Source organism: Coenobita brevimanus, chromosome 62, assembly GCF_032717465.1.
Source record: "Coenobita brevimanus isolate Jiangsu-jjx chromosome 62, ASM3271746v2, whole genome shotgun sequence".
Lineage (NCBI taxonomy): Eukaryota > Metazoa > Arthropoda > Malacostraca > Decapoda > Coenobitidae > Coenobita > Coenobita brevimanus.
In genome coordinates this window covers 7,837,383-7,863,094 of record NC_137015.1, presented here as the reverse complement: position 1 = coordinate 7,863,094, position 25,712 = coordinate 7,837,383, and the positions used below count along the sequence as shown (strand labels likewise).

Below are 25,712 nucleotides of genomic sequence, written 5' to 3'. Positions count from 1 at the left end.
GCCTAGGAAGCCTTCTGAGAACCCCAAGAAGTGGTGGCACCTCCCTCAGGCCACCAAGCTAGAATTCATCGAGAGGCAGAAGAAAGGGGAGAGGAATTTCAAAGGATTTATGAGGGTTGAGGAGGAGCAGCAGCCATTATCCGCTAGTGACGCGAGCAGCCATCCTCCAGGGACCCAGTAGGACTACCTACAGCCTCAGATATCACCTTCCATTCCCAGCAAGCCCACCAACACTATCCTAAAAGGTTAGTTATCATTCATAGTACAGTACCATTTATTATAATTACAGTAGTACTAATATATGTATAGGTATATGGTAGGTATTTAGGGTGACTTTTCCTAGGGTTGCTGACATAATTCATTTTTCCCCATAAGCTCTGTTGTATGTCCAACACGTTTTTGGTCCAACATGTGACCCATGCATGACAATATTACCGTGTTGGACGTGAGGGTACTGTACATGACTGTATGTACAGTACCCCCTTCCAATTTTGGCACTGTTTTCAGGCCAATCTGCCATACTTAGACATCAAAACACACATAGGAATATCCAAAATAATGCCAAACACCAAGAAAACTTTTGAATCTATCTATCTATCTATTCCCAGACGCCTCAATCCCATTTGGGGTGGCCACAAACAAATCGCCTCAAAGTCGCCCTGTCCCCCGCCATTTCACTGCCCTGCTCCCAACCTATACACCACTCTCTCATATACCTCTCCACCCCATCCCTCCATCTCATCCTCGGCCTCTCCCTCCCTCTTCCCCCCTCCACCTCACTCACATACACTCTCTTCGTCAGTTTTTCACCCTCCATCCTCTCCACATGGCCAACCCACCTCAGCGTGTTCCTCATAACGCTTCCTGTTACATCCACATCCACACCACAACGCTCCTTTATATCCTCATTCGTCAGCCTGTCTCTCCATGTGACTCCACAGGCTCCTCTTAAATAACTCATTTCCACTGCTCTCACTCTCGACTTGTGTCCCTCCAACAACTTCCAAGCTTCATTTCCGTACATTAGAGTTGGTATCACAATACTGTCATGTAGTAACTTCTTCACTTCCATGCTCACTTCCCTGTTTCTTATCACTGCTTTCAGAGAACCAGCAACCTTTCTTCCCTGCTGTACCCTTTCAAGCACTTCACCCTCCAAACCTCCATCCTCACTCATCACGCTCCCCAAGTACTTAAACATACTCACATTTTCCAATTCCTCACCATCCAACCTCGCTGTACATTCACTGACTTCACCTCTCTCAAAGACCATCACTTTACTCTTCCCTACATTCACCTTTAGATTCTGTTTCTTACACACTCTCCCAAACTCATCCACCAAGCCTTGCAGCTCCCCTTCGTCTTCACTCAACAACTCAGTATCATCTGCAAACAATAGTACAGGGAGTTTCCAAACACTATCATCTCTCACCAGGGCCACTCCAACATCCACTACCCTACCTTGTACCTCTTTTATTACCCCATCCATGTACAGATTGAACAACCATGGAGACATGACACATCCCTGTTTCAACCCAACTTTCAAAGAGAAAAATTCACTTAGTTCACCATCCACACGCACTGCAGCCTTCGCACCATCGTACATACTCTTCACAGCATTCAATAACTTCCCATCTACTCCATATATTCTTAACACTTTCCACAATCCTTGTCTATCCACCCTGTCATATGCTTTCTCCAAATCCATGAAAGCCACATACAACTTCTTTCCCTTCTCTAGAAACTTTTCCACTAAAGGTCTAAGAATGAATATCTGATCTACACGACCTCTTCCCTTCCTAAAGCCTCCCTGTTCTTCTCCAACTAATTTCTCTGTTCTTTCTCTAACTCTGTCAATAAGTATCCTACCATACACTTTTCCTATTATACTAAGAAGACAAATGCCCCTATGATTACCACACACTTCTTTTTCCCCCTTTCCTTTGTACAAGGGAATAATTATACCTGACTTCCAATCCTCCGGGACTCTACCTTCCTCCCAGGCCAATCTACACATCTTCCACATCCATTCTACTACTCTCTTCCCTCTATGCTTCAGCATTTCACCACACACTCCATCAATTCCTGGGGCTTTCCCCGATTTAACTTTCTTCATTGTTTCCACAACTTCTATCCTACTGATTTCTTCCTGTCTTCTCACCTCCCTCCTTCTCCCAGCCATTCCCCAGCCACTTATACTCGCATTACTTTCATCCTCTATGTTCAACAATTCCTTAAAGTGTTCTCTCCATCTGCTCACTTTTTCTCCCTTCTCCACTAGTAATCTACCATTTTTATCTTTCACTCCCCTGCTAACTTCACTTCCACCCTGTCTTACTCTTTTCACCTCTTTTCAGAACATTTTCTTACAGTCCCTCCGCTTTACACTCAAATTCCTTCCAAATTCCTCATCCACTGTCTTCTTACTATCTCTTACTAATCTTTTCACCTCTCTCTTTCTTTCTACATATAACTCTCTCTTCCGCTTCTCAACTTCTTCCACGCCCCTATTTCTCATCCATTCATTGTATGCTTTCTTCTTTTGTGCCACAGCCTGTTTCACCTCTTCAGTCCACCACGCTGTTCCTTGCACCCCCCTCCATCTTCTCTTCCTTCCACAACCACATCACATGCTGCACACATTTCTTCTGTAAATATCCTACACACACCTTCCACGTCTCCCATCTGCTCCAATTCATATTTGGCCAGTCGTTCCTCCACTTCTCTCTTATACTCTGCCTTTTTCTCATCCTCTTGTAACCTTTCCACTCTCCTTGCAACTACTCCTTCTTCTTGTCTTTCCCTTCTTCTGTTCTTCCATCTTACTTGAATTCTAATTCTGGCCACCACCAAGTAGTGGTCAGAAAGTCCACTCCCCCAACCTCTATAAACTCTTGCATCCATTACACATCTTCGCATCCTTTCATCCACACACACATAATCAATCATTGCCTTCCTTTCATTCAGTTCACCACCCACCCTTCTCATCACTCGCCATGTATACCTGTGGATCATTTTATGCCTGAAGAGGGTATTGGCTATCACCAACCCCCTCCCAGCACAAATGTCCACTAACGCACTCCCATTCTCATCTATCTCAGCAGGCACACCCCACTCACCAACTATTCCATCCACCTTCACATTCCCAACTTTACCATTCATATCACCAGTCAAAAACACTCTCTCATTCCTTCCAAACTTTTCCATGCACACTTCTTCATTTGTCCAGAACCCTTCTCTCACTCTTCTAGCACGATATTGCATTGGCGCATACACACACACAATCGCCCACATTTGTATTCCAACTTTCAACTTTACCTACACAATCCTTGACCCAACTGATCCATACTGTCTTATGCTCCTCTTCCATCTTTTACTCACAACTATACATACTCCTTCCTTTGCCCTATCATTCTCACCTACTCCTGCACATATACCCCATCCATACTCCCATTCTCTCACACTTTCTCCTCTCCAGTTTGTTTCCGTTATTCCACATACATCCACTTTCGCACCCTCAAGCACCTGGACAATCTCTCTCTCTTTCACCTCATCATTCGCTCCCCTTACATTCCACGTTCCGATAACCATGTCCTTTGTCCGGTCCTTGGTCGTCATCGTTTGGTCACTATGAAAAAAACATCAAAAACAAAAAAATACCTGACCCCCACACCACCGTATGTATGTTCTATCTATCTATCTATTGCCAGACGCCTCAGTCCCGTTTGGGGTGGCCACAAACAAATCGCCTCCAAGTCGCCCTGTCCCCCGCCATTTCACTCCCCTGCTCCCAACTCACCCCCCCCTCTCTCATATACCTCTCCACCCCATCCCTCCATCTCATCCTCGGCCTCCCCCTCCCTCTTTCCCCCTCCACCTCACTCACATACACTCTCTTCATCAGTCTTTCACCCTCCATCCTCTCCACATGGCCAAACCACCTCAGTATGTTCCTCATAATGCTTCCTATCACATCCACATCAACACCACAACGCTCCTTTATATCCTCATTCGTCAGCCTGTCTCTCCATGTGACTCCACAGGCTCCTCTTAAATAACTCATTTCCACTGCTCTCACTCTTGACTTGTGTCCTTCCAACAACGTCCAAGCTTCACTTGCATACGTTAGAGTTGGTATCACAATACTGTCATGTAGTAACTTTTTCACTTCCATGCTCACTTCCCTGTTTCTTATCACTGCTTTCAAAGAACCAGCAACCTTTCTTCCCTGCTGTACCCTTTCAAGCACTTCACCCTCCAAACCTCCATCCTTACTCATCACACTACCCAAGTACTTAAACGTACTCACATTTTCCAATTCCTCACCATCCAACCTTGCTGTACATTCACTGACTTCACCTCTCTCAAAGACCATCGCTTTACTCTTTCCTACATTCACCTTTATATTCCGTTTCTTACACACTCTCCCAAACTCATCCACCAAGCCTTGCAGCTCCCCTTCGTCTTCACTCAACAACACAGTATCATCTGCAAACAACAGCACAGGGAGTTTCCAAACACTATCCTCTCTCACCAGGGCCACTCCAACATCCACTACCCTACCTTGTACCTCTTCTATTACCCCATCCATGTACAGATTGAACAACCATGGAGATATGACACATCCCTGTTTCAACCCAACTCTCAAAGAGAAAAATTCACTTAGTTCACCATCCACACGCACTGCAGCCTTCGCACCATCGTACATACTCTTCGCAGCATTCAACAACTTCCCATCTACTCCATATATTCTTAACACTTTCCACAATCCTAGTCTATCCACCCTGTCATATGCTTTCTCCAAATCCATGAAAGCCGCATACAACTTCTTTCCCTTCTCTAGAAACTTTTCCACTAAAGATCTGAGAATGAATATCTGATCTACACAACCTTTTCCCTTCCTAAAGCCTCCATGTTCTTCTCCAACTAATTCCTCTGTTCTTTCTCTAACTCTGTCAATAAGTATCCTGCCATACACTTTTCCTATTATACTAAGAAGACAAATGCCCCTATGATTACCACACACTTCTTTTTCCCCTTTTCCTTTGTACAAGGGAATAATTATACCTGACTTCCAATCCTCCGGGACTCTACCTTCCTCCCAGGCCAATCTGCACATCTTCCACATCCATTCTACTACTATCTCTTCCCCATGCTTCAGCATTTCACCACACACTCCATCAATTCCTGGGGCTTTCCCTGATTTAACTTTCTTCATTGCTTCCACAACTTCTATCCTACTGATTCCTTCCTGTCTTCTCACCTCCCTCCTTCTCCCAGCCATTCCCCAGCCACTTATACTCGCATTACTTCCATCCTCCATGTTCAACAATTCCTTAAAGTGGTTTTCTGTGTGTATGTTACCCCTACTAATTTTGGCACTGTTTTCAGATCAGTCTGCCATATTTAGGCATCCAGACACACATAGGAATATCCAAAGTAATGCTAAGCACCAAGAAATCTTTTAAAAAAAAAAAAAAAAAAAAAAAAAAAATAATGAAAACCAGAAAAACATCCGACCTACTGTATACACGACTGTATACACAGTACCCCTCGTAATTTTTGGCACTGTTTTCTTGTCAGTCTACCATATTTAGACATCAAAACACACATAGGAATATCCAGAGTAATGTGAAACACACAGAAAACCATGAAAAAATAACACTGAAAACCAAAAAACACCCGCCCTGTACACGATTGTATATACAGTCCCCCCTCCTAATTTTGGCGCTGTTTTCAGGTCAATCTGCCATTTTTAGACATCAAGACACACATAGGATTCTCTATATTTATGCTAAACATTATGAAAACAATGCATAAACAACAAAAATCCACAAAAAACTGACGACAGTTTGAAAATCTGTTGTCAGAGACGAGTGATTGCTCCCCGGACTCAAAAAAAAAAAAAAAAAAAAAAAAAAAAAAAAAAAAACAAAGCCAAATATGCCACCGTAAATTGGAGATGTTGATACAAATCATAAAGCATCATTTTCTCTGGTGTTTATAAGATAAGCTAATAAAAACATAAAATTTATAAGTAAAATTGCAGAAATGCGGCAATAATAGTGTTCAGCAGTAAAACTTACCTTCATATAACGTCCTACCATCCTAGTTCAAAATTTTGCCAACACCTTCCAAGAGTTAAGCATATGTCTAGATGCAGAATTTGTTGAGCTTTCTCATGGACTTTGGAGAAATTCCATATGACCAATAGTATTCAAATAAATCGCAAAAAAACTTTGAAAACTCACGAGTCACTGTTATCACCACAGAGGAGGGTAGGGAGTCAGGGGGGACCCGGGAGGGTATGGAGGATGGACGAGAGAGGGGGAGAAGCGAGGCCGTGGGCAGGATTCTCCCCCTTCTGTCAACAGGCAGATGGGCACTTTTGCCGTACATTTACTCATGGCTTGTGGTCTTAGACGCCGAGTGGCCATGCGGAAACACAACTCACCATGACCGGGGGACTTTCAACCTTAGGTAAAGAGGCGGACGGCTGCTGTTGCCGAACAGGTACTCGTGGCTCGTGGTCTGTGTTTGATGGAGGTGGTGGTTGGGAAAGACTTAGCCCCCATGGCCGCGCGATATTAGACATTTGGTGGGGAATGCTTACAGACTTTTTGACACCACTTGCGGGTTACAGTTGTATTACTCGGGTGCTGGGGGTTTGTTGGGAGTGATAGGACAAGCGTGCAATTTTGACCATTCAGAACAAGGGCAGATGAACATTTTAGCTCTGGTTGTGGGTTACAGACTACTTCCCGCTCACAGCTCAAGCCCAGTGGGCATGATACCAAATGTTTGAACTTGTCGGCTGGCCAGCTGAAGTTCTCGGGGACTTTTATGTCCGCATAATAGCAAGTAAAGTCGGATATTGGTTTAACCCCTACGCGCCGGTTGACCTGTATAGCCATCACAATTTTGGGCGCAGAGCAACACCAGTTGACGTGTATAGCCACAAGTGTCTTCCCGCCACCCTTTGAACTTTAACTTATTGTTACTCATCAACGGGACCACCTGGAGACATGGGGATACTTTCATTTGAAAGAGGAAGAGTTGGTGAGTCTTATGTATTTTTAATTTTTTCTTTGAATTATAGTTTGGCAGATATTAGGGTTTGAAATAAAGGTATTTTTTCCAAAATCACAAAATCCCTCGTAGGGAGGAGCTTGTGACATCAAAAAAACCCTGGTGTTTAGGGGTGAATAGAGCCAGAGCCCAGCATTTGGATACTGATCGTCCGGGTAAATGAGGGACTACTGTATATGTGAAGCTACAGTACTTGGTGGAAACCTTTTGGCTTATCAAATGGATCTAGGATTCTGTGGGCTTGAATGATGAGTGAATGGAGGCATGGCCCATTGAATTGGGCAAACTTTGGCAGTCTGGATGCTGCTACTCCTCACCCTGCCCTAGGGTGGAAAAGGAGGTCCGGATGATGATGATGGTGGTGGTGGCGGCAAGCATATCTCCATTTTCAAACAACTTTAACTTTTCTTTCTGTTACAAGGGTGCAATTACTCCTTCCTTCCAATTCTCTGAAACTCTTTTGTCCATGCAGTAACCACACAGTTTCCACATGTTGTCCAGATCCTTCTTCTCCATGATCTCCCTTCATGCACAGTCTTAATCCATAAACTGCAGCAGACTGGAAAACAAAAGTGCACCCAATGTAAGGTTAGGGGGAGGGGGGACAGATTTTCAAGATTCTCACATTTTTCTTGCCCTGTTTGTAGAGGATATGATAGAATACATGTATATCAATTTTCAGGCCAGTAATGCCATAGTTAGCTGCCACAATGCTTTAAGTTTATTTTCGAACCATCAGAAAGATATTTATATACATTGTTTTTGTTTTTCAGGTTTAATATTGAAAAGAGTTTTGCAGGCATGATATTGAGTAGAGCATGCTGCAATATGGGTGTGCAAATTTTCAGGTCAATATCCACTGTAGTTTAACTATAAAGTGCTTGGATATGCAGAGCTGCTTTTAAATGGCTAAGGCAGATGCATGGAAGGATTGTGGAGCCATTATAAATGATATGATAAAAAGATGGCAAAAAATGCAGCAACCAGGATTATTCGAAAATAAGTTTTATGGATGCCACATGAAATAGTTCATGCACAAGTATTATTGAACAGAATCAAGCCAATATCTTCCTTGGTGTAGCTGTGGTGAGTTTTTGGAAGTGTGGTGGGTTGGACCTTGGCCTTCCATTGCACCAAACAGTGACTAATGAGGCATGTATAGGGTAGGCTGTGAGTGGCTAAAAGGCTCCATTTGCCTTAATATGATGTATTTCAGGTCAGTCATCAACAGTCCTTCCCAAACCAAAGTGCAGAAAATTAAATTTTCAACTCAGTGCTGGAGTTGTTTGTCTCAGTGCACCTTTGAACAGTTGTTGTTGCATGTTGCATCCCCCCCCCCTTTGACTACAGAGCATACTTTTGATTCATCAGTGGGCGTATTTTGAACATCTTGTGCAAAAATCATTACTCATCATCATCCTGACTCACTTTCCCTCATGAAAAGGGTGTAAGAGAGGATCCAGGAAAATGCTCTTTAGTCATAACTTGGTGGTATTGTAACCATGCATTATGCTGCAGTGGTGTGGCAGCACAGGCTGAGGGAGTGGCTACTCAACCAGTTGGATTTGAAGCGTCACTTAGCTCTGCAGAAGAGAGAATCAACTTTCTGAGGTCTTCTGGGCGTATCCATCCTCAGCAGCCTATTGTTGTAGTTGAAAACTTCATTGTGGAACTAACACCTGGCAGGTAAATATTATGCAGTTTTGTATAAACACCTGACAGGTGAATATTAAGCGGTTTCATATGTGTATGCAGTCTATCCTTACATTTTAAGTTTGCAGAAGAGAGCTCAACCTCTTACAAGCAGAGGATTAAAAATTAGCAAGCATTCACTCTGCCAAGAATGCCCTTTGTTTTGTTTTTTTGCCAGTATCAGATGAAGTTACTCAGCTGAGGGAAGCCCATAACTGCCAAAGTTTTTTTACTTTTTTCCAGGTTAACTTAATTAAGGTATTTTTGCATGATGAACCATGGTTCTAATTGTATAGAGACTGGAGATTGCTGTGGATAAGTTTAGGAAATAAAATAATGGTATACAGACTAGGGGTGTACACCCACCAAAAAAATTGTCGTTACCTCTGGGTGCGATGAACTCTGAAATGATTTGTAAAAGTGAAACTGTGTTCATTTGGTACTGGTAGTAGTTCAGAACCCTTGGTCCTTATGTCATATTGTATCACACCACAAGGGTAACGAATATTTTTTTTTTGGGTGTACACGCAGAAGGCAAAGGGTATGGGTAGTGGGGTGGGTAAATGCATGGTAGAGAGTGGTCAGTGACCTTGTGTTGTTTGCAGGATAAATTTTGAAAGTATAGTGTCTCCATCATGTGTAATGTTTGTTTAGGGTGGGCACATAATACTGTATATGTATCTGGTAAATTACCAATATGCTGGGAATCGAACCAGGGACTCTCAGGTGAGAGCCAGGCAGCATACCACTACACCACAACCAGGTAAAAGTTAACTCACGTTGTCACAATCTTGTAACCAACGTCCCTCCGTCCCCACTGTGGGCATCAAGAGGATGAGTTAACCCCCTGGCACTCGGGCAAGTAGATGCTTTTAATCTATCCCAAGCACTTACGGCAAGTCAGAATGAAGAGAGAAACTTGTACTGTACACAGGAAAAATCATCTGGTAAATTACCAATATGCTGGGAATCGAACCAGGGACTCTCAGGTGAGAGCCAGGCAGCATACCACTACACAACGACCAGGTAAAAGTTAACTCACGTTGTCACAATCTTGGGATAGATTAAAAGCATCTACTTGCCCAAGTGCCAGGGGGTTAACTCATCCTCTTGATGCCCACAGTGGGGGCGGAGGGACGTTGGTTACAAGATTGTGACAACGTGAGTTAACTTTTACCTGGTCGTTGTGTAGTGGTATGCTGCCTGGCTCTCACCTGAGAGTCCGTGGTTCGATTCCCAGCATATTGGTAATTTACCAGATGATTTTTCCTGTGTACAGTACAGGTTTCTCTCTTCATTCTGACTTGCCGTAAGTGCTTGGGATAGATTAAAAGCATCTACTTGCCCGAGTGCCAGGGGGTTAACTCATCCTCTTGATGCCCACAGTGGGGACGGAGGGATGTTGGTTACAAGATTGTGACAACGTGAGTTAACTTTTACCTGGTCGTGGTGTAGTGGTATGCTGCCTGGCTCTCACCTGAGAGTCCCTGGTTCGATTCCCAGCATATTGGTAATTTACCAGATGATTTTTCCTGTATACAGTACAAGTTTCTCTCTTCATTCTGACTTGCCGTAAGTGCTTGGGATAGATTAAAAGCATCTACTTGCCCGAGTGCCAGGGGGTTAACTCATCCTCTTGATGCCCACAGTGGGGGCGGAGGGACGTTGGTTACAAGATTGTGACAACGTGAGTTAACTTTTACCTGGTCGTGGTGTAGTGGTATGCTGCCTGGCTCTCACCTGAGAGTCCCTGGTTCGATTCCCAGCATATTGGTAATTTACCAGATGATTTTTTCAATGTACAGTACAGGTTTCTCTCTTCACTGTATATGTAGTAATATGAAAGATTGCAAGACCTAACTTGGCTAACCAGTTATAGGTATTGGTGTGTCATATGCAAGGGAGACTGTGGTTCAAGGTGTACAAAGCCCACAGGTGCAGATTGCCTTCACAAAGAAACAAAAGTATAGTACTCCTAAGCAAAGACCACATGAATAGGTGATGAACACAGTTTATCAATTCAGCACAGGATCCAGCCCATCTTTGCAGTTATATGTGGCATTTACATCCACCATTGGTTTACAAAAAGCAAACAGCTTCTCTCTACTAACACAGAATGGCTTGAAAACATCCGTCTCCATCAATCCAACATTATACTTTACAAACATATACAGTATATATAAACACACAACCATCACAGCCATTTAATATCTCCACCCTCAAAACATCCATCGTGAACCCCAACCAAACGTTCTTCAGGATGGGGTCAATATACAGTAATCCCTCGATTAACTGATGTAATAGAGCCAAAGGCATGTCCGGGTAATGGCTTTATCTGAATAATGGACTTCTACCTTGGCCCCCATTCATACATGATCTGACTTTGAAAGCCAGTGTAAAAGGCAACTACAGTACATCGCACTATACTTGTTCCCCTTGTTTAATACAGTAATCCTTCCAAGATCCGACGTAATAGAGCCCAAGCAATGTCTGGAACTTGGTCTTGTTCAGGACTTGGGAAAAATGCTTCTTGACAGGTACTTATAGACCCCAACCCAACCTAACTTTGAAAGACGCCTAAATAATTCCCTACCAGACATGCACAGCACCTATTTAAGACCCTGTTCACATAAATAAGGGACAGAAACCTTAAAATAAATGAAAAGTAACCAGAGAATGAGAAATTAGAAGTGAGTAAGGAAAATAATTAGCATTGTACAGGGTACTTACGACACGTCTGTGGCTGTTGTGAAGATTAACCCGCCTCCTCTATGGCTCTGACAGTGGTGAAGGTGCATGTGAAGCACGTACGGTAATCCAGTGTTGTGCTGCACTTAAGCCTTTGCACTGTGAATTATAATTGTTTAATACTGCACATTCTGTTCTTACATTGCACCATGCCAGTTGCAACATGTCAGTGTTGCACTCTGCACTTAATCCTTTGCACACTGAATTCTGATTTCTTAACACTGCACAACACTGTAAATTCCCATGTGGTCTTGTGGCAAGGTATTGCAGTTTATTCACAAAAGCAAGCATGTGGGCAGCCATGGCGACGAGTGTGCAGCCATGATGATAGGCAGGCAGGAAATGGGGAGGATGCAGGGGTGCTCTAGCGGACGTCACCAGAACTACATGCCAAAACATGGGTGTTCATCACCGCGCTCCATATTTAGAGTAGGGATGAACACATATCTTTTTACTAATGGACTGAAGCCCAAAATGTCTGGGACTTCGGGTGTCTGGCTCTTGGGTGTCCGGGTCTTAGAGGGATTACTGTACTACTCCGTCTGATCAAGTACACTGTAAGCCACAGCCAAGCAATTATCATGGTCAAGTGGACCCATCAACCACAGACAAGAAATCATCACTGCAGGGCCCTACCCTGCAGTGGCATGGGGGGGGGGGAAGGCTATACAAGATAAATGCAGTGGATGCACAAAACATAATGGTAAAATGGAGTAAAATCACGGTAAAATAGAATAAAATCATGGTACAGTACAATAAGCTAGAATACAGTCAACATCAGCACTCATGATTCAACCATCTTGCATTAACCTTACCCAGGGTCTCCCACTTCTGAAGAGTCAGCATTACTTTTTTTTCTTTTTTCTTTGGTGGAGCAGCCATCATCACACTCCATAGGAAGAGGCATACAAGGAATAACAAGGCCCGAAGCAGGTAGGGAATAGCCACAAAAACCACCACGTTCACCACCATAATAACTTTCTGATAGGAGCTGTTTACTACTGTGTCGCTGGGGGGGAGCTGGGAATGACCGAGGGGGTCCCTGGTGGATGTTGGGTGAACTACCCAGCCAGACAAGGCAGCGCCACCTGGCTATTCTCGCCTGGCTGGGTGCGAAAATGTTCGTGTGGCCATAATTTTCGTCTGGAGGCATTTGTGTTGTCCGTATAATATGAAAAAATGTATGAATAATGATTTCGAACAGCCAGATCACAGTGTCCGGGCAATGGATTGTCTGGTTAATGGCCATCCAGATAATCAAGAGATTACTGTACTGGCCACATTTTGTTATGCAGGATAATGAAAAGTCTTTCATTTTTTTATTGACTTGTTCAGTAATGCCTTTAGAGGTCTGTCTGTCTATCTATAGACAGAATCCATTAACCCTCAGGGGTGGCCATTTGTGTGTGAGTTAGTTATATTACAGGGAGGGGCACTAACCCTCTGCCAACCCACTTATTGACACATATGGTACATGTATGAATTGGTTATATGGTTACCACCCAGCTTTGTAAATGGTTTCCTGGCATACAGGAAACCAATAGGCTTGTTACTCAATGTAAAGCCACTGGAAAAGGAAAGAAGAGTAATAAAAAGTGACAGGAAAGATGGGAGAAGTTGGAAGAGTTGAGGGCAGACAGAAAAAGATTGATTAAGGTGAAGGAAGAAGTAGGCAGCACTACATCAAGAGAGTGGATAATGGTCATAACCACCTACTTTTAGAGGTACTGAATGTAGTAAATTTGATGCATGTAAATAATGTATAAGATCTCTTAATTAAATACTTCAGTAGCACTGTCCTTTATTTTTCAGTTGGTTTGACATAGGCCTGCTGCTGTTGGATGATCCAGGAGAGGACATTCTTCTCCAGACATACACTCAGGTTAGCAGCTTTTCTGTTAATTATCAAGTGATGCAAGTTGTTATGTATGGAGATCCAGACTTCAGCTTTGTGTATCACATGAGTCTTTTTCAGACAAGTATTCTAATGATTGTGATTTGTATTTAACTCAGTGATGTTCTTAGCTGTGATTCGCATGATGTTCTTAGTATCAGAGTTCAATCCCTTGAATCTGTGTGTGTGTTTTTCTGCTGGACAGTGCTATCTCCTCAGGTTAATGAAGGGAAGGTGTAACAATCTAACCCCTTTAGTGTGAGATCTCCTCCTAGGCAGAATATCATTTGAAAATAACATGAAGATAATGATAAAGACATCATTTTATTGAAAAGGTCAGGTATTCATAATTCATGAAATTGTTGCTGTGCTACCACTAGGTACTATGAAGCTTGTTGCAGTAATGCCAGTTGTTTTCTTTGCTTATGCAGCAGTGCATAGTATACAGTATTTATGACAGTGTCTATTCAGTGCAGATCCTATCTGAGCTTTCAATAAGTTACAGATATTTAAAGTAAGCCAAAGATTCCAAAATTTTTGCTACAGTACAGTACTTTTGTGGACCCAGTTCAAGTAATTCTCAGTAAACATTAACCCCCCCCCCTTCAGTATGGGACATCCTTTATATGTGATAGTAATACTGTACTCTGCTCAACGTGAGAGGTTTTCTTATAGTGAAGGGGCTAATGAAGATCACTATAGTCGCGGCACATGACTCTAAGGTTGTTATTATCGTACCCTGGCGACGTGCCTCTCAACAGCGCATCCGATTTCATATCATATTATACACGAATCAGATTATTATACATGAATATTTTATACTTGAACATATTACAAACGAATCACAAGAGTATCATATTATACACGAAATCGGAAGAACTGTTGAGAGGTAGGTTGCCAGGGCATGATAATTACAACCTCAGTGTCGTGCATCGCAACTAGAGTAACCCATTCAGTCTGAGGGTTCACTTGAAAGCAGAATATTATTATTCACCATTAACCAGAGTTAAATAACTGTCACATATCTGAAGAAGTTAAATGAGATAGATTATCCTAACAACTGGCAAAGTCAGAGGGGTAGATGATGTCCCCTTTATAAAAGTTAAAAAATCCACTTTTAAGAAATTATAAAATGAAGAATCATTTGCTTTCTGTGTTTTGTCCAATTCTTGATTGTAAATTATTATTGTCAGAATGCAAAAGCTAACAAAGGCCCATTCACTGAGTGCTGAGCATTGGTGGCATAGGTGACACCAAGTTGAGGAGGATATATCATTGTTGCTGATTGGCTGGCAGTAACATCACCATAACCCTTTTGTCCATCCATGTAAAGTTTCCACACTCAGCTACATACTGGTATTCATTTTCTTTTACTTGTAGCTTACGTATTGGACAAGATACATGAATTCTGTTAGCAGCATTGGACACTGCATTGATTGTGGAACTAGAAACTTATTTTCCAAAATACAGAATAGTCAAAAGAAAAATACCACAGATATACGTCAGTGTCTGGCTTTGAAATGCTTATACCAGTTTTTACATATTATTGACTTTTTGCTGTGGTGATGGAATCTGTGTTGTAAAAAAGCATACATCTATCTCCTTCTGGGCCCACACCAATGAGGATGTCTGGTGTGGGCCCTGAGCAAAGTTACCAGATGTTGTCGTATTTGGCATTTTTCCCCAAATTCTGTCACCTGAGGAATTACAGTTGCCCCCAAATTTGGTTATTTTCTTTAACTTTGTGGAACTGTCTTTGTGAAAGATGACAGCAGGCCACAAATGTGACTTTTGCCAGTCTTGATATTTCCCACTAAATTTTGGTAGCTTAGATAGTCTTTACACAATTGGTTTTTAGGTTTATAAATTTTCAAAATTTCAGTTTTCATTGCCAAGCTATATAATTGTAACAAACCTGTAACAAAGCATACTGAATGTAATGTACAGCAGTGTGTGGTTGCCTTGCTGCCAGGGTGCCAGGTGCATAGGATTATTTTAGGTATGTAAACATTGCCTATTTTTAATACTTTATTTTTCATCCAAAGAAAGTTAAAGAAAATGGCCGAATTTGGGGGCAACTATAATCCCTCAGGTGATGGATTTTGGGAAAAGAATGTCAAACACAGCAACATCTGGTAACTTTGCTCATGACTCTCAACAGATTTCCTCATCAGTGTGAACCTAGGAGGGATAGGAGATGGATGTAACCTTTATGCTTCACTTGTTTGTTCACCTATACTGTATATAGGTACTGGTAATTGGTATTTTCTTGCTGTATGGCATGCTTGGCAGATTGTGATGCATATAATATTATGTAACACACCAGCATTGTAGGAAAAGCATAGAACTTTTGGACCAGGTAATGAAGGTAAGGAAGAGAGTTCTAGAAGGTATGATGAGAAAGAGTGAATATTGATAAGATGCAGTTTGGGTTTATGCCTGGCAAAGGGACCACTGATGCCATATTTATTGTTCAACAGATTTGGGAAAAATATATAGGAAGGAAAGGGATCTGTACTTTGTTTCTGTTGATTTGGAGAAGGCATTTGATGGAGTCTGTAGGGAGATGGTTAAGTGGGCAATTAGAAAGCCTGGAAACAAGGAGTGACCGATTAGTGGTTATAGCCATGTATGTGAGTGCTCGCACCCAGGTGAGAGTGAATGGAAATTTGAATGATGGCTGTGAATGTTGGTGTGCATCAGAGGTCAGTCTTGAGCCTATTATTATTTATCATGGTGCTTGAAGCCCTCTCACATGACTTCAGAAATGGACTCCCATGGGAGATATTGTTTGCTGATGATTTGGTGTTAATTGCAGAGAGTGAAAGGAAGGTGGAAGGAAGATTTAGGAAGTAGAGAGATGGTATAGGACACAAAGGCATGAGAGTAAAGGCAGATAAAACAAAATGCAATGATGTCTAGGGTTGGTGGCGATACTGTCAAAGAATAGGGGGAATGGCCACGTGCAGTTTGCCACGAGAGCATGGGAAGTAATTCCATCTTGTGCAGTATTTGTGATAAGCAGACATGGGGTCAGTTATGAATTGAATGGAATTAATTAAAAAAATGTGTGAATTGGAATTAAAAAAACATAAAATTATTTGAGTTGAATTGGAAGTGATATCAGTTATTTGATATGAATCATTGTTAATTGATATGAACTGATGTGAAATGAAAATATATGAAACTGCAATATGTGTCCTCGTTACTTTGTAATAATTAATTTATCCATCCATCCATCCATCATCCAATCCTACATTGCCCCATGAGGAGCGTAGGAGCCTGGGGCTAGGCAGTTGGTCCTGACATTTAAGATGAGAGTTGTATTCAAATTAAAACTAAAATATAGTTAGCTAGCACCAAAAATATGTTAAAAATATATTAAGTGATGTATTAGCTTTCATTGAACTGAGAAGCTGAAACTGGATAAAAATATTTAACTGAAGAAGTGAGTTGAATAAATATATTGAACACTTTACCGAACAGATGACATGCCAATGAGTCATTAAGAAACTCATTTTTGTATCAGTAACACATCAACGTGAAAACACTGCCAATTTTTTTCAGATGGAGATATTGCTACCTGCATCATCTGCCACTGCAGCAGTATTTAGTAGTTAGCCATTGACATTTACCATTAAGGAAAACATTCCCATTTGCTATATAATTACAGTGGTAGGGGGGAGAAGGAATGGTAAATCCCTCCTCACGCACCCTCCTCAAAAGACAGCTCTGTTTCACAACTCTATCTCCTTTGCATGTATACTGGTACTTTATGTTTCCTTGGCATATTTATCTTGTCACTAATGACACTCCCCCCCCCCCATACCAAGCCCATTGCAGTCATGGGAGGGGGGGGCCTCTGTTGTCTGGGACTGGAGCCTGATGTTGGGGGTGGTTATGACCTGTCCTCGGGTCTCAATTCTTGACCCCACAAATTTTGCTTGGTCCTTTTTCTTCTTTCTTTTCTTCCCTCCTAAGGTGTGAGAACCGTGCTGATGGGATGTGAGGCTGTCCCTTTTTTTTTTTCAGTCCTGAACGGTCTCAGGAAACCATGGGTACAGTAGCCCTTGTTTCATTTTGCCCTTATTCCTGATCTTGGGTCTCAAGAGTGGACCAGTTTATTTCCCACTTTTTACAATCTGGCACACCATGGCTAATAGTGAATCTGCTCCACTAAACCAAGGAGCAATGGTAGATGCTTCTTTTGAACCTTCTCCCTGTCCGGCGGATCACCCCTCCCCTACTTTTCCGTCCTAGTCCTCCTCTTCCCATCCTTTTATTTCTTCTTCTCCCTTTTTTCAGAACCCCCCCTCAATATCTTCGATTTTGGGGTACCAGACATGATCGAAGTATTTCAGTGTCCAGCCGACGACAGACGACCTAACTTTCCATCTCTCTCCAACCAATAGGTCCCAGTGTCACATTCTCTGCACGCCCTAATGGTGACCAACTCCTTACTGTTCAAACTGCTGTGCAAGCTGAGAAGGTATTATCACTTACTGACCTCTCTGGTCACCCTATCACTGCAGTTCCAGATGCCCACCTAAACTCTACTCACTGGAACTGTGCTGATCCCATCCTTTATATCTGTTGGTGACTGCAGTTTTTCTTAATGTTCTGCTAACAATCTTGTCTGCCCAGCACCTTGTTGTACTTTCTGTTCAGTGCTACACGTTTCCCCCTCAGGGGTGTTGCAGATATTCTGCCAACATAGCAAAGATCATATTCAAGGGTCGCATCCTTCTCACCTCTGTTATTGTTGGTGGTACATTACTTCGGGTCAAGGAATACACGCCTCGTCTTCAACAAAGTTCTTCCAGTTGGCGATATGGTCACCCTGCTAAGTACTGTAGGTCACAGGCAGTCTGCCATGCCTGCGCTCAACCTGGCCACACATCTTCAGCCTGCTTAGTCGAGACAGAAGTCTACCCAAACTGCCAAGGCTATGATGCTGCCTTGTCCCGGAAATATCCGGTCTACATCTTTGAAACTGAAGTCTCCAGCATTCGCTGGAAACAAGGTCTCTCCCTCCGTGCAGCCTGTCAATGTGCCCATGACTTAGGATTCTTTTCCTGTACCACTTTTGCTCAATTGACCTGTCCTGTCTCCTTTACCTCTGCTTTCTCTGTCCCACCCAGCTGCAACTATCACAACCGCTAATACTTTTCTGTACTCACCGCCCTATCTGACATGCCTGCTCTCTTGGTGTCGCCAGTCTCCAGCTTGTCTATTGTCTTGGCCTCTTTTCCTGCCTCTAATCATCATATCTCCACCTTACCTATCCCCCTGTCTTTGACTGTTGTCTCCTCTCCCTCTGTTTTGACTGTTGTCTCCTCTCCCTCTGTTTCTGCTCTCCCCTCCCCTTCTCCCCCTTCCTGTTCTACTCCCTGCTTTCGGGCTCCTCCTGATTCTCTTTCCACCTCTTTCTCTGTTCTAGACTCCTCCACTCGTACCTCTTCCCTGTCACCTTTTATTATTCACTCCTCTCTTTCTCCCCCTCATCACTCTTCCCATTCTGCTGCTTCCCCTCACTCTTCCTTTTCTCAACAACCACTCCCTCTGTCACAGCGTGACACCCGCCATCTGCCTTCCTCTGAAAAATGTGGGCTGCCCTCCACTGCTTCGGATGCCAAGGGTTCCACGAAACCCTCACATTTTCCCCTGGCTCATAAGGTGCATACCACCTGTCCCTCGCTCTCTGCAATGCCTACTCCAATGAAGATCCCAGTCTCGACTCCATGGCATGGTCCCATCCCATCCCAACTCTGCAAGCCACTCTACAACCTGTTCCGGCTCCCCTGTCGACACCGCAGACAACACTCCTTATGGTTGCTGAGGGTGAAACCCTCAGTGACATCATGGATTTTCTGGCGACTCCTTTACAGAACTCCATGACTTCCGAAATTGTGCTTCGTACGGCTGAAGTCCATTTGGCTCCTTCTGGTCTTCCTCCTACTCTCCTCCCACCTTCCTTTCCTGCCCCCTCTCTCCTTTTGTTCTACTTCCTCGTCTTTATCCCTCCCTATTCCACCAGGCTATAGTGACCGTTCCGCTCGTCTGCCTCTTACACCCTCTGCTCCTGTTCCTGCTACAGTATCATACCAACTTGGTGATGTATGGTACTCGTCTGTTGAAAATTTTATTTCCTGTGTGTTATATTTTATCTTTTGTGTTTTATTTGATCTTTCTTTGGCTTTTAACTTTTCTTTCGATTTACTTTTATTTGATGTTGTAAACTTTAGTACTGTACGTCTGTTTTACAGTGGAACCTTCGAAGTTTTACGACCCATTGTAATGACCTTTTAGGGTAGGTGGGGGCGCTCACCATCCACTCACTCGATGTAGTGCTGCTGTCGGGTGTCTGCCCATTCCTCTCCTCCATCCTTCTTTCCTTCTATCCTCTTCTGTCTTTTTTTCCTTCATTCTTTCCTTGTCCTTCTGCCTACGGGCGACAGTACACTCCCTCTTCTGTCCTTTTTTCCCTCATTCTTTCCTTTTCCTTCTGCCTGTGGGTGACTCTACACTGAGTGACAAGCCAAATGGTTTCCTGTACACCAGGAAACCATTTACTACGCTGGGTGGTAACCATATAACCAAATTTTGGCGCCTTGTGGTTTAGTGGGTAATTATTGCGCTCCAATCGGATTGAGCCGGTGAAGGTTTATATCTAAGGGGTGGTTGGGGTTGATTGCTCATGCAATGCCACTCAGGGATGAGTGAGGCTGGTCACTCTCATCTTAAATGTCGGGACCAAGTGCCTAGCCCTGGGCTCCTACGCTCCTCATGGGGCAAAGTAAGATTGGATGATGGATGGATGGATGGTAATGACCTTCATATCTTCTTTCGGTTCACTGTCCTTCCTTAGTCTGTTTACAAGAAACCCATTTGTCTTTCCCTCCACTACATATACCTGACTATTGTTTCTTGTTTTCTCCTGCTTGTCTTCCTGTTTCAGCTGTCTTAGTCCACCACATAGTTCCTCTTGAATGTTTATCCCTTCACACCATAGTTCCATGTCATTTTATTCGTGTTTTTCTCGGACATTGGATTATGATGGTTTCCATTTATTGCTCTCCCGCCCAGCCTATTGATTTTCTTGCTTTATCTCTTTGATTGTCCCAGTTACCGACTCCAATTTTATTGTTGGGAGATTTTAACTGTCGCTGTGCTTTATGGGGCGATGCTGTTACTAATTCTCGTGGCTGCCACCTTGAGATTTTTATTTTTAGTAATGATTTATCTTAATTGAGTATGGGAGCTTCAGCGCGTTTTGATGCTAGAACTCTTACTTTCTCATGTTTGGATCTCTAATTCTGTTCCCCTTCTCTTTCTTTAGATTTTCATCGGTCTCTTCTTTGTGATGCTGTATGTAGTGATCACTTTCCTATCAAAAGTACTCTTACTTCATATTGTCCTGTACTCAGACCTTCTCAGTTGTGTTTCCTGAAGGCTGACTGGCCATCTTTTACTTCTTTAACACTTCCTTCTATACCCTTTTTTAATGTTTTAATTCTGAGTGCAGCTTTGACTGCAATTCCTAGGTCATCCCATCCTTTTACTTCTAAATGTGTGCCTTGGTAGGATTCTGATTGTATTGTGGCACTCTGTATTAAATGCGCACGTTGAAAAAGTTACATACGTAAGCTCAACATCCCGGATGAACAGAGTGCGTTTTTGTTGTTTAAAAAGGCCCATGCATCTCTTCATAAGACTGTTAAATGGACTAAATCCCATAGCTGGAGATTATACGTTTCCACTGTTACTGCCAATATGTCCATTGCTTCCGTTTGGAAGATGTGTACACAGTAAGCAACTTCCCGTGCCTTCCCCTGTTTTCCGTTTGGGATGGGGAGTCAGTTGCAGATGCGCATCTAGTTGCTAATGGCTTAGGTCTTCAGTTTGGTAATGTTAGTGGTGGCTCTCATCTCTGACCTGAATTCTATGCCCTTAAAGCTACTTCTTAATGTACCCCTGTTGTTTTCCAGCTGTTTTCCAGTCAGTCGTATGATGCGCCTTTCACGCTTCATGAATTGTCCTCCACCCTGCATCTTTGTAAGAACACTTGCGAGGGTCCTGATGACATACACTATTATATGCATCATTACCTTTCCCCCCAGGCCCTGACCTTATTATTAGCTATTTATAATCGTATCTGGACTTTTTCCTTGCTCATTTCATACTGCCATCATTTTCCCATCCCTCAAGATTACTGCCCCATTGCTCTTACTAGTTGTCTTTGCAAGTTTTTCGAGTGTATGATAAATCATTGTCTTACGTAGCTCCTAGAATCTAGGAGGCGGTGGCTGAATCGGTAGAGAGGCGGCCTGCAGTCCTAATGGACCCAGGATTGAATCCCGACTGGGGCAGGGAACAGTTTAAGGATTTGAATTTCCTAAAAGCAGTCTTTCCTGATCTACCAGATGACCCGCCGACATGTCATAAAAATACCCCTGCTATAGTAGGACTCGCCTACGTTTGCGGCTGTGGTGTGGCCCGCACCTGTGTACAGTGTTGCCACGTTTTCTCTACCGTTATCTCTCTCTCTCTCTCTCTCTCTCCTGGCGGGAAATGTGAGCCATCCTGAGTACTTTTGATTCTTTTATAAGTTATTTATAATTGTGCTTTCATTTGTTAATTTGGTTTTGTTATATTTAGTGATGCCGACAATGCATTGAATGCATGCCCCTCTCCTGCCTCTCTCTCTCTCTCTCTCTCTCTCGCTCTCTCACCGACTGGGTGTGGAAGTGTTGCCGCTCGCAAGTGAATAATGTTTTTTTTTTTTTACTTCGGTATTGGCATATGCCTACTATTTTGTCCTACATATTAACTTATGATTATAAATGTGATTACTGTATTCCTCGTCCTTAAAATTATGGTAAAAGCCGGTAAATGTGAGCATTTTTCCCTAGCAACACCTGTACAAGCTATGGTTGGGTCTACGGAGGTACGTACTTTACCTTAGGCCAGATGGGTGTGTAGGTGTTGCCACTCACAAGAATTACATGAATTATTTCTTTTACTTTGGATATTGGCATATTTCTTCTTTTTTCAGGCTCATTATCTTATATCCATAACTGTGATATTATTACCCACCCTAAAACTACGCTAAAAACCATTAAAAGTGACTACAATTTCTTTTAGCAACACTGTACAATATGTATGCCATGTTTCTGTGTTACTGTATAAATATTTTATGCATAATAAGATTACTGTTGATTCATCCATCAAAATACACAAGTGTATGTTTTATTCATCTGAATTTATCGAATTTGTGATGCCTTGTACATAAATAGCTTCCGTTTCACATCGCAAGTTGGGGAAACGTGGCATCATTGGACACAGGTGCGGGCCACACCACAGCCGCAAACGTGCGCGAGTCCTACTATAGTACTAATGCACCAGTCCTGTATGAGACAGCCTTAGCATGTATTCAATATGGATGGTGGGTGTTAGCACCGAAGTGGTGACATGTGGAGGTGTAGGAGGACTACTGGGCCTTGGGATAGGTCACTGCCCCCAAGAAATAGGCCCTGAAGCCTTTGCCTAGAGTCGGATACATAAATTTAAGCAGCTTTTGTCATCTCCACAGTTTTGTTTTCAAAAAGCTCACGGTACCTTAACTCCCCTCGTAAATCTAGAGACCTATGTCTGCTCAGCCTTTGCCACTCACTAATCTGTAATTGCAGTATTCTTTGACCTTGAGAAAGCTCATGATAGCCTGGCGTTACAATATTTTACGCACAATTCATTCTTGTGGTATTGATGGAAATCTTGGTGTCTTTTTAAAGAATTTTCTATCAGGTCATTGTTTTAGAGACTGTGTTCACCATACAGTAATCCCTGTACTGTCCAGACACCCACTTTCTGGACTCCCCACTTACTGGACATTGTGGGCCTGGACCATCGGAACCCAACAGTGGCCAAAAAAAATGAAAATCCCCCCAAAATCCTAATTTTTTCCCACCCGTAATTTGAAATTGCCACGCGGCGCCAAACAGATGTTAACACCACGGCCCCTTCACTCCTTCCTTTCTCCCCCCTCCCCAGTCAGGGTTGCCATTTGGTATTTTTCATTACAAAATGTGGACCAATTTGGTACTGAAAAGTTCGTTTGGTAGTGAATCAGCATGATCCATTACCAAACAGATTTTTCACATGTATGAAGATGTAGAGAATGGAGACTGTGGATTGTCTCTCTCTTTGATTAATCTGCTAGCATATATAGCTCAACAATAATCATGCTGCTGATTATAAGGAGAATGATTATTTCCATTTGTACATATAATTAGTGAAGAATAAATTCTTCCTTTAACAATTTGGTAATGAAAAGTTAAATTTGGTAATGAAAATTGAGGAGTTTGGTAATGTGGCTGAGCTCAGATCTGGGAACCCTGTCCCCACTTACTGCCTAACCTTCATCAGGGGAAGACGTTCATCACAGTGGATGCCACACGTGCTTGTTTTTGTGAATAAACAGTGAATAAACTGCAATACCTCACCACTAGACCACATGGGAATTAACAGTGTTGTGCAGTGTTAAGAAATTAGAATTTAGAGTGCAAAGGATTAAGTGTGGAGTGCAAAGTGGCGGTTGAAACTGGCGTGGTGCAGGTAAGAACAGAATGTGCAGTGTTAAACAATTGTAACTCACAGTGCAAAGAATTAAGTGTAGCACAACACTGGATTACTGTACGTGCTTCAAGAGCATTTTCACAATTACCAGAGCCTTAGAAGAGGTGGCCACGGACGTGCTGTAAGTAGCCTGTACGCTGCTAAGTATTTTCCATACTTCTAATTCCTCATTCTCTGGTTCCTTTTCATTTATTTCATGCTTTATGTCCATTATTGGTGTGAATAGGGTCTTAAATAGGTTTAAGTAAGTGCTATGCATGTCTGGTAGGGTTATTTAGGTGGCTTTCAAAGTGAGGCTGGGTTAGGGTCATAAGTACTAGTCCAACAGGCAGAGGCCCACTCTCCGGACAGGACCACTTTCTGGACATTCCTTTGGCTCTATTACATTGGATAGTGGAGGGATTACTCTACTTATTCAGATCCATTCCCACAATATCAAGGTGTTCCCCTAAGGCAGTGGTCTTAGTACTACTATTTTCATTGGCTATTAATGGGATTGTTTCTTGTCTCCCAATTGGGGTTCGCTCCTCTTTATATGTAGATGACTTTGCAATACATGCCTCAAACACTGATATCTCTGCCCTTGGTGCTCTTATTCAATGTGCAGTTTCCGTTGCCACAGAATGGGTTACATCACATGGTTTCCGGTTCTCTCCTCTTAAGTCTCATGCTATTACTTTTACTGACTTTCATCTTATTCCTCAACTGCCTCTTTTTTTTCTATGGCTCTCCTCTCCCATGCAGAACCTCTGCTTCCTTTTTTGGCCTTCTTTTTGACTCTCGTCTTACTTGGAAGGACCATATTGTCTCCTTGAAAATTTCAGTCTTGCAACGCCACCATCTCCTACAAACTTTGTCTCTATGTGTCGTGGGGTGCTGGTCAAATTACTCTTCTTCAGCTCCATGTTGTTCTTGTTCTCTCCAAACTTAATTATGGTTGCCAAGTTTATTCTTCTGCTTCAGACACTGTCCTCCAACAACTTGATTCTGTGTATCATCACTGTTTGTGTCTTGCTCTTGGCATTTTTAAATCTTCCCAGTTGAGTCTTTGCTGAATCAGGAGTTCCTTCACTTTTCCGCCGTCGCGCTTTACTATCTTTTCGCACCTGTGCTAAGTTGCACAGTTTTTCTGATACCCCTTCTCTACTCCCTTCCAGTCCTGACTTGACACGTTTTCCTCACATTCTAGGATCAAGCCACCTTTTGCAGTTCAAGCTCGTACTCTCCTCTTGCACTTCTCCCTTACTGTTAATACTGTAATGTTTTTTCTTTCAGCATGTGTCTTTTTTCCTGTGTGACTACTTCCACAACCCCATGTTTGTCCTTCCATTTTCCTTTTTTCCAAGTCCAGTTCTTCTTCATTCATTCTGCGTTCCTAGTTCTCCAACCATCTCTCTCGCCATTCCTCTGCAGTCCCTATATACACTGATGGTTCAAAAACCCCTGCGGATGTTGGGTTCGCAGTTCTCTTTCATGACACCTTTTATCATTTAAGCCTTCCTGTTTATGTGAGTGTTCTAACAGCAGAGTTACATGCCCTCTTTTTTACATTGCAGTATATTTATCATGCCTTCTCTCCCGTATTTGTGATATTCTCTGATTCATATAGTGCTCTGTCCCTTCTTCAGTCACCTTCTGCTTTTCACCCTTTAGT

General features: G+C 42.7%; 1 protein-coding gene across 4 annotated transcripts in view; it reads left to right on the top strand.

The window, feature by feature from the left end:
* LOC145404106 (protein PRRC1-like) overlaps positions 1-25,712 on the top strand; it is an 83,949-nt gene that overhangs the window by 47,638 nt on the left and 10,599 nt on the right. For all 4 annotated transcript variants that reach the window (XM_080275718.1, XM_080275720.1, XM_080275719.1 and 1 more), the window contains exons 6-7: positions 8,608-8,775; positions 13,342-13,411. In XM_080275718.1, the coding sequence (XP_080131844.1) occupies positions 8,608-8,775; positions 13,342-13,411 (238 nt within the window). The remainder of the gene's footprint in view (positions 1-8,607; positions 8,776-13,341; positions 13,412-25,712) is intronic.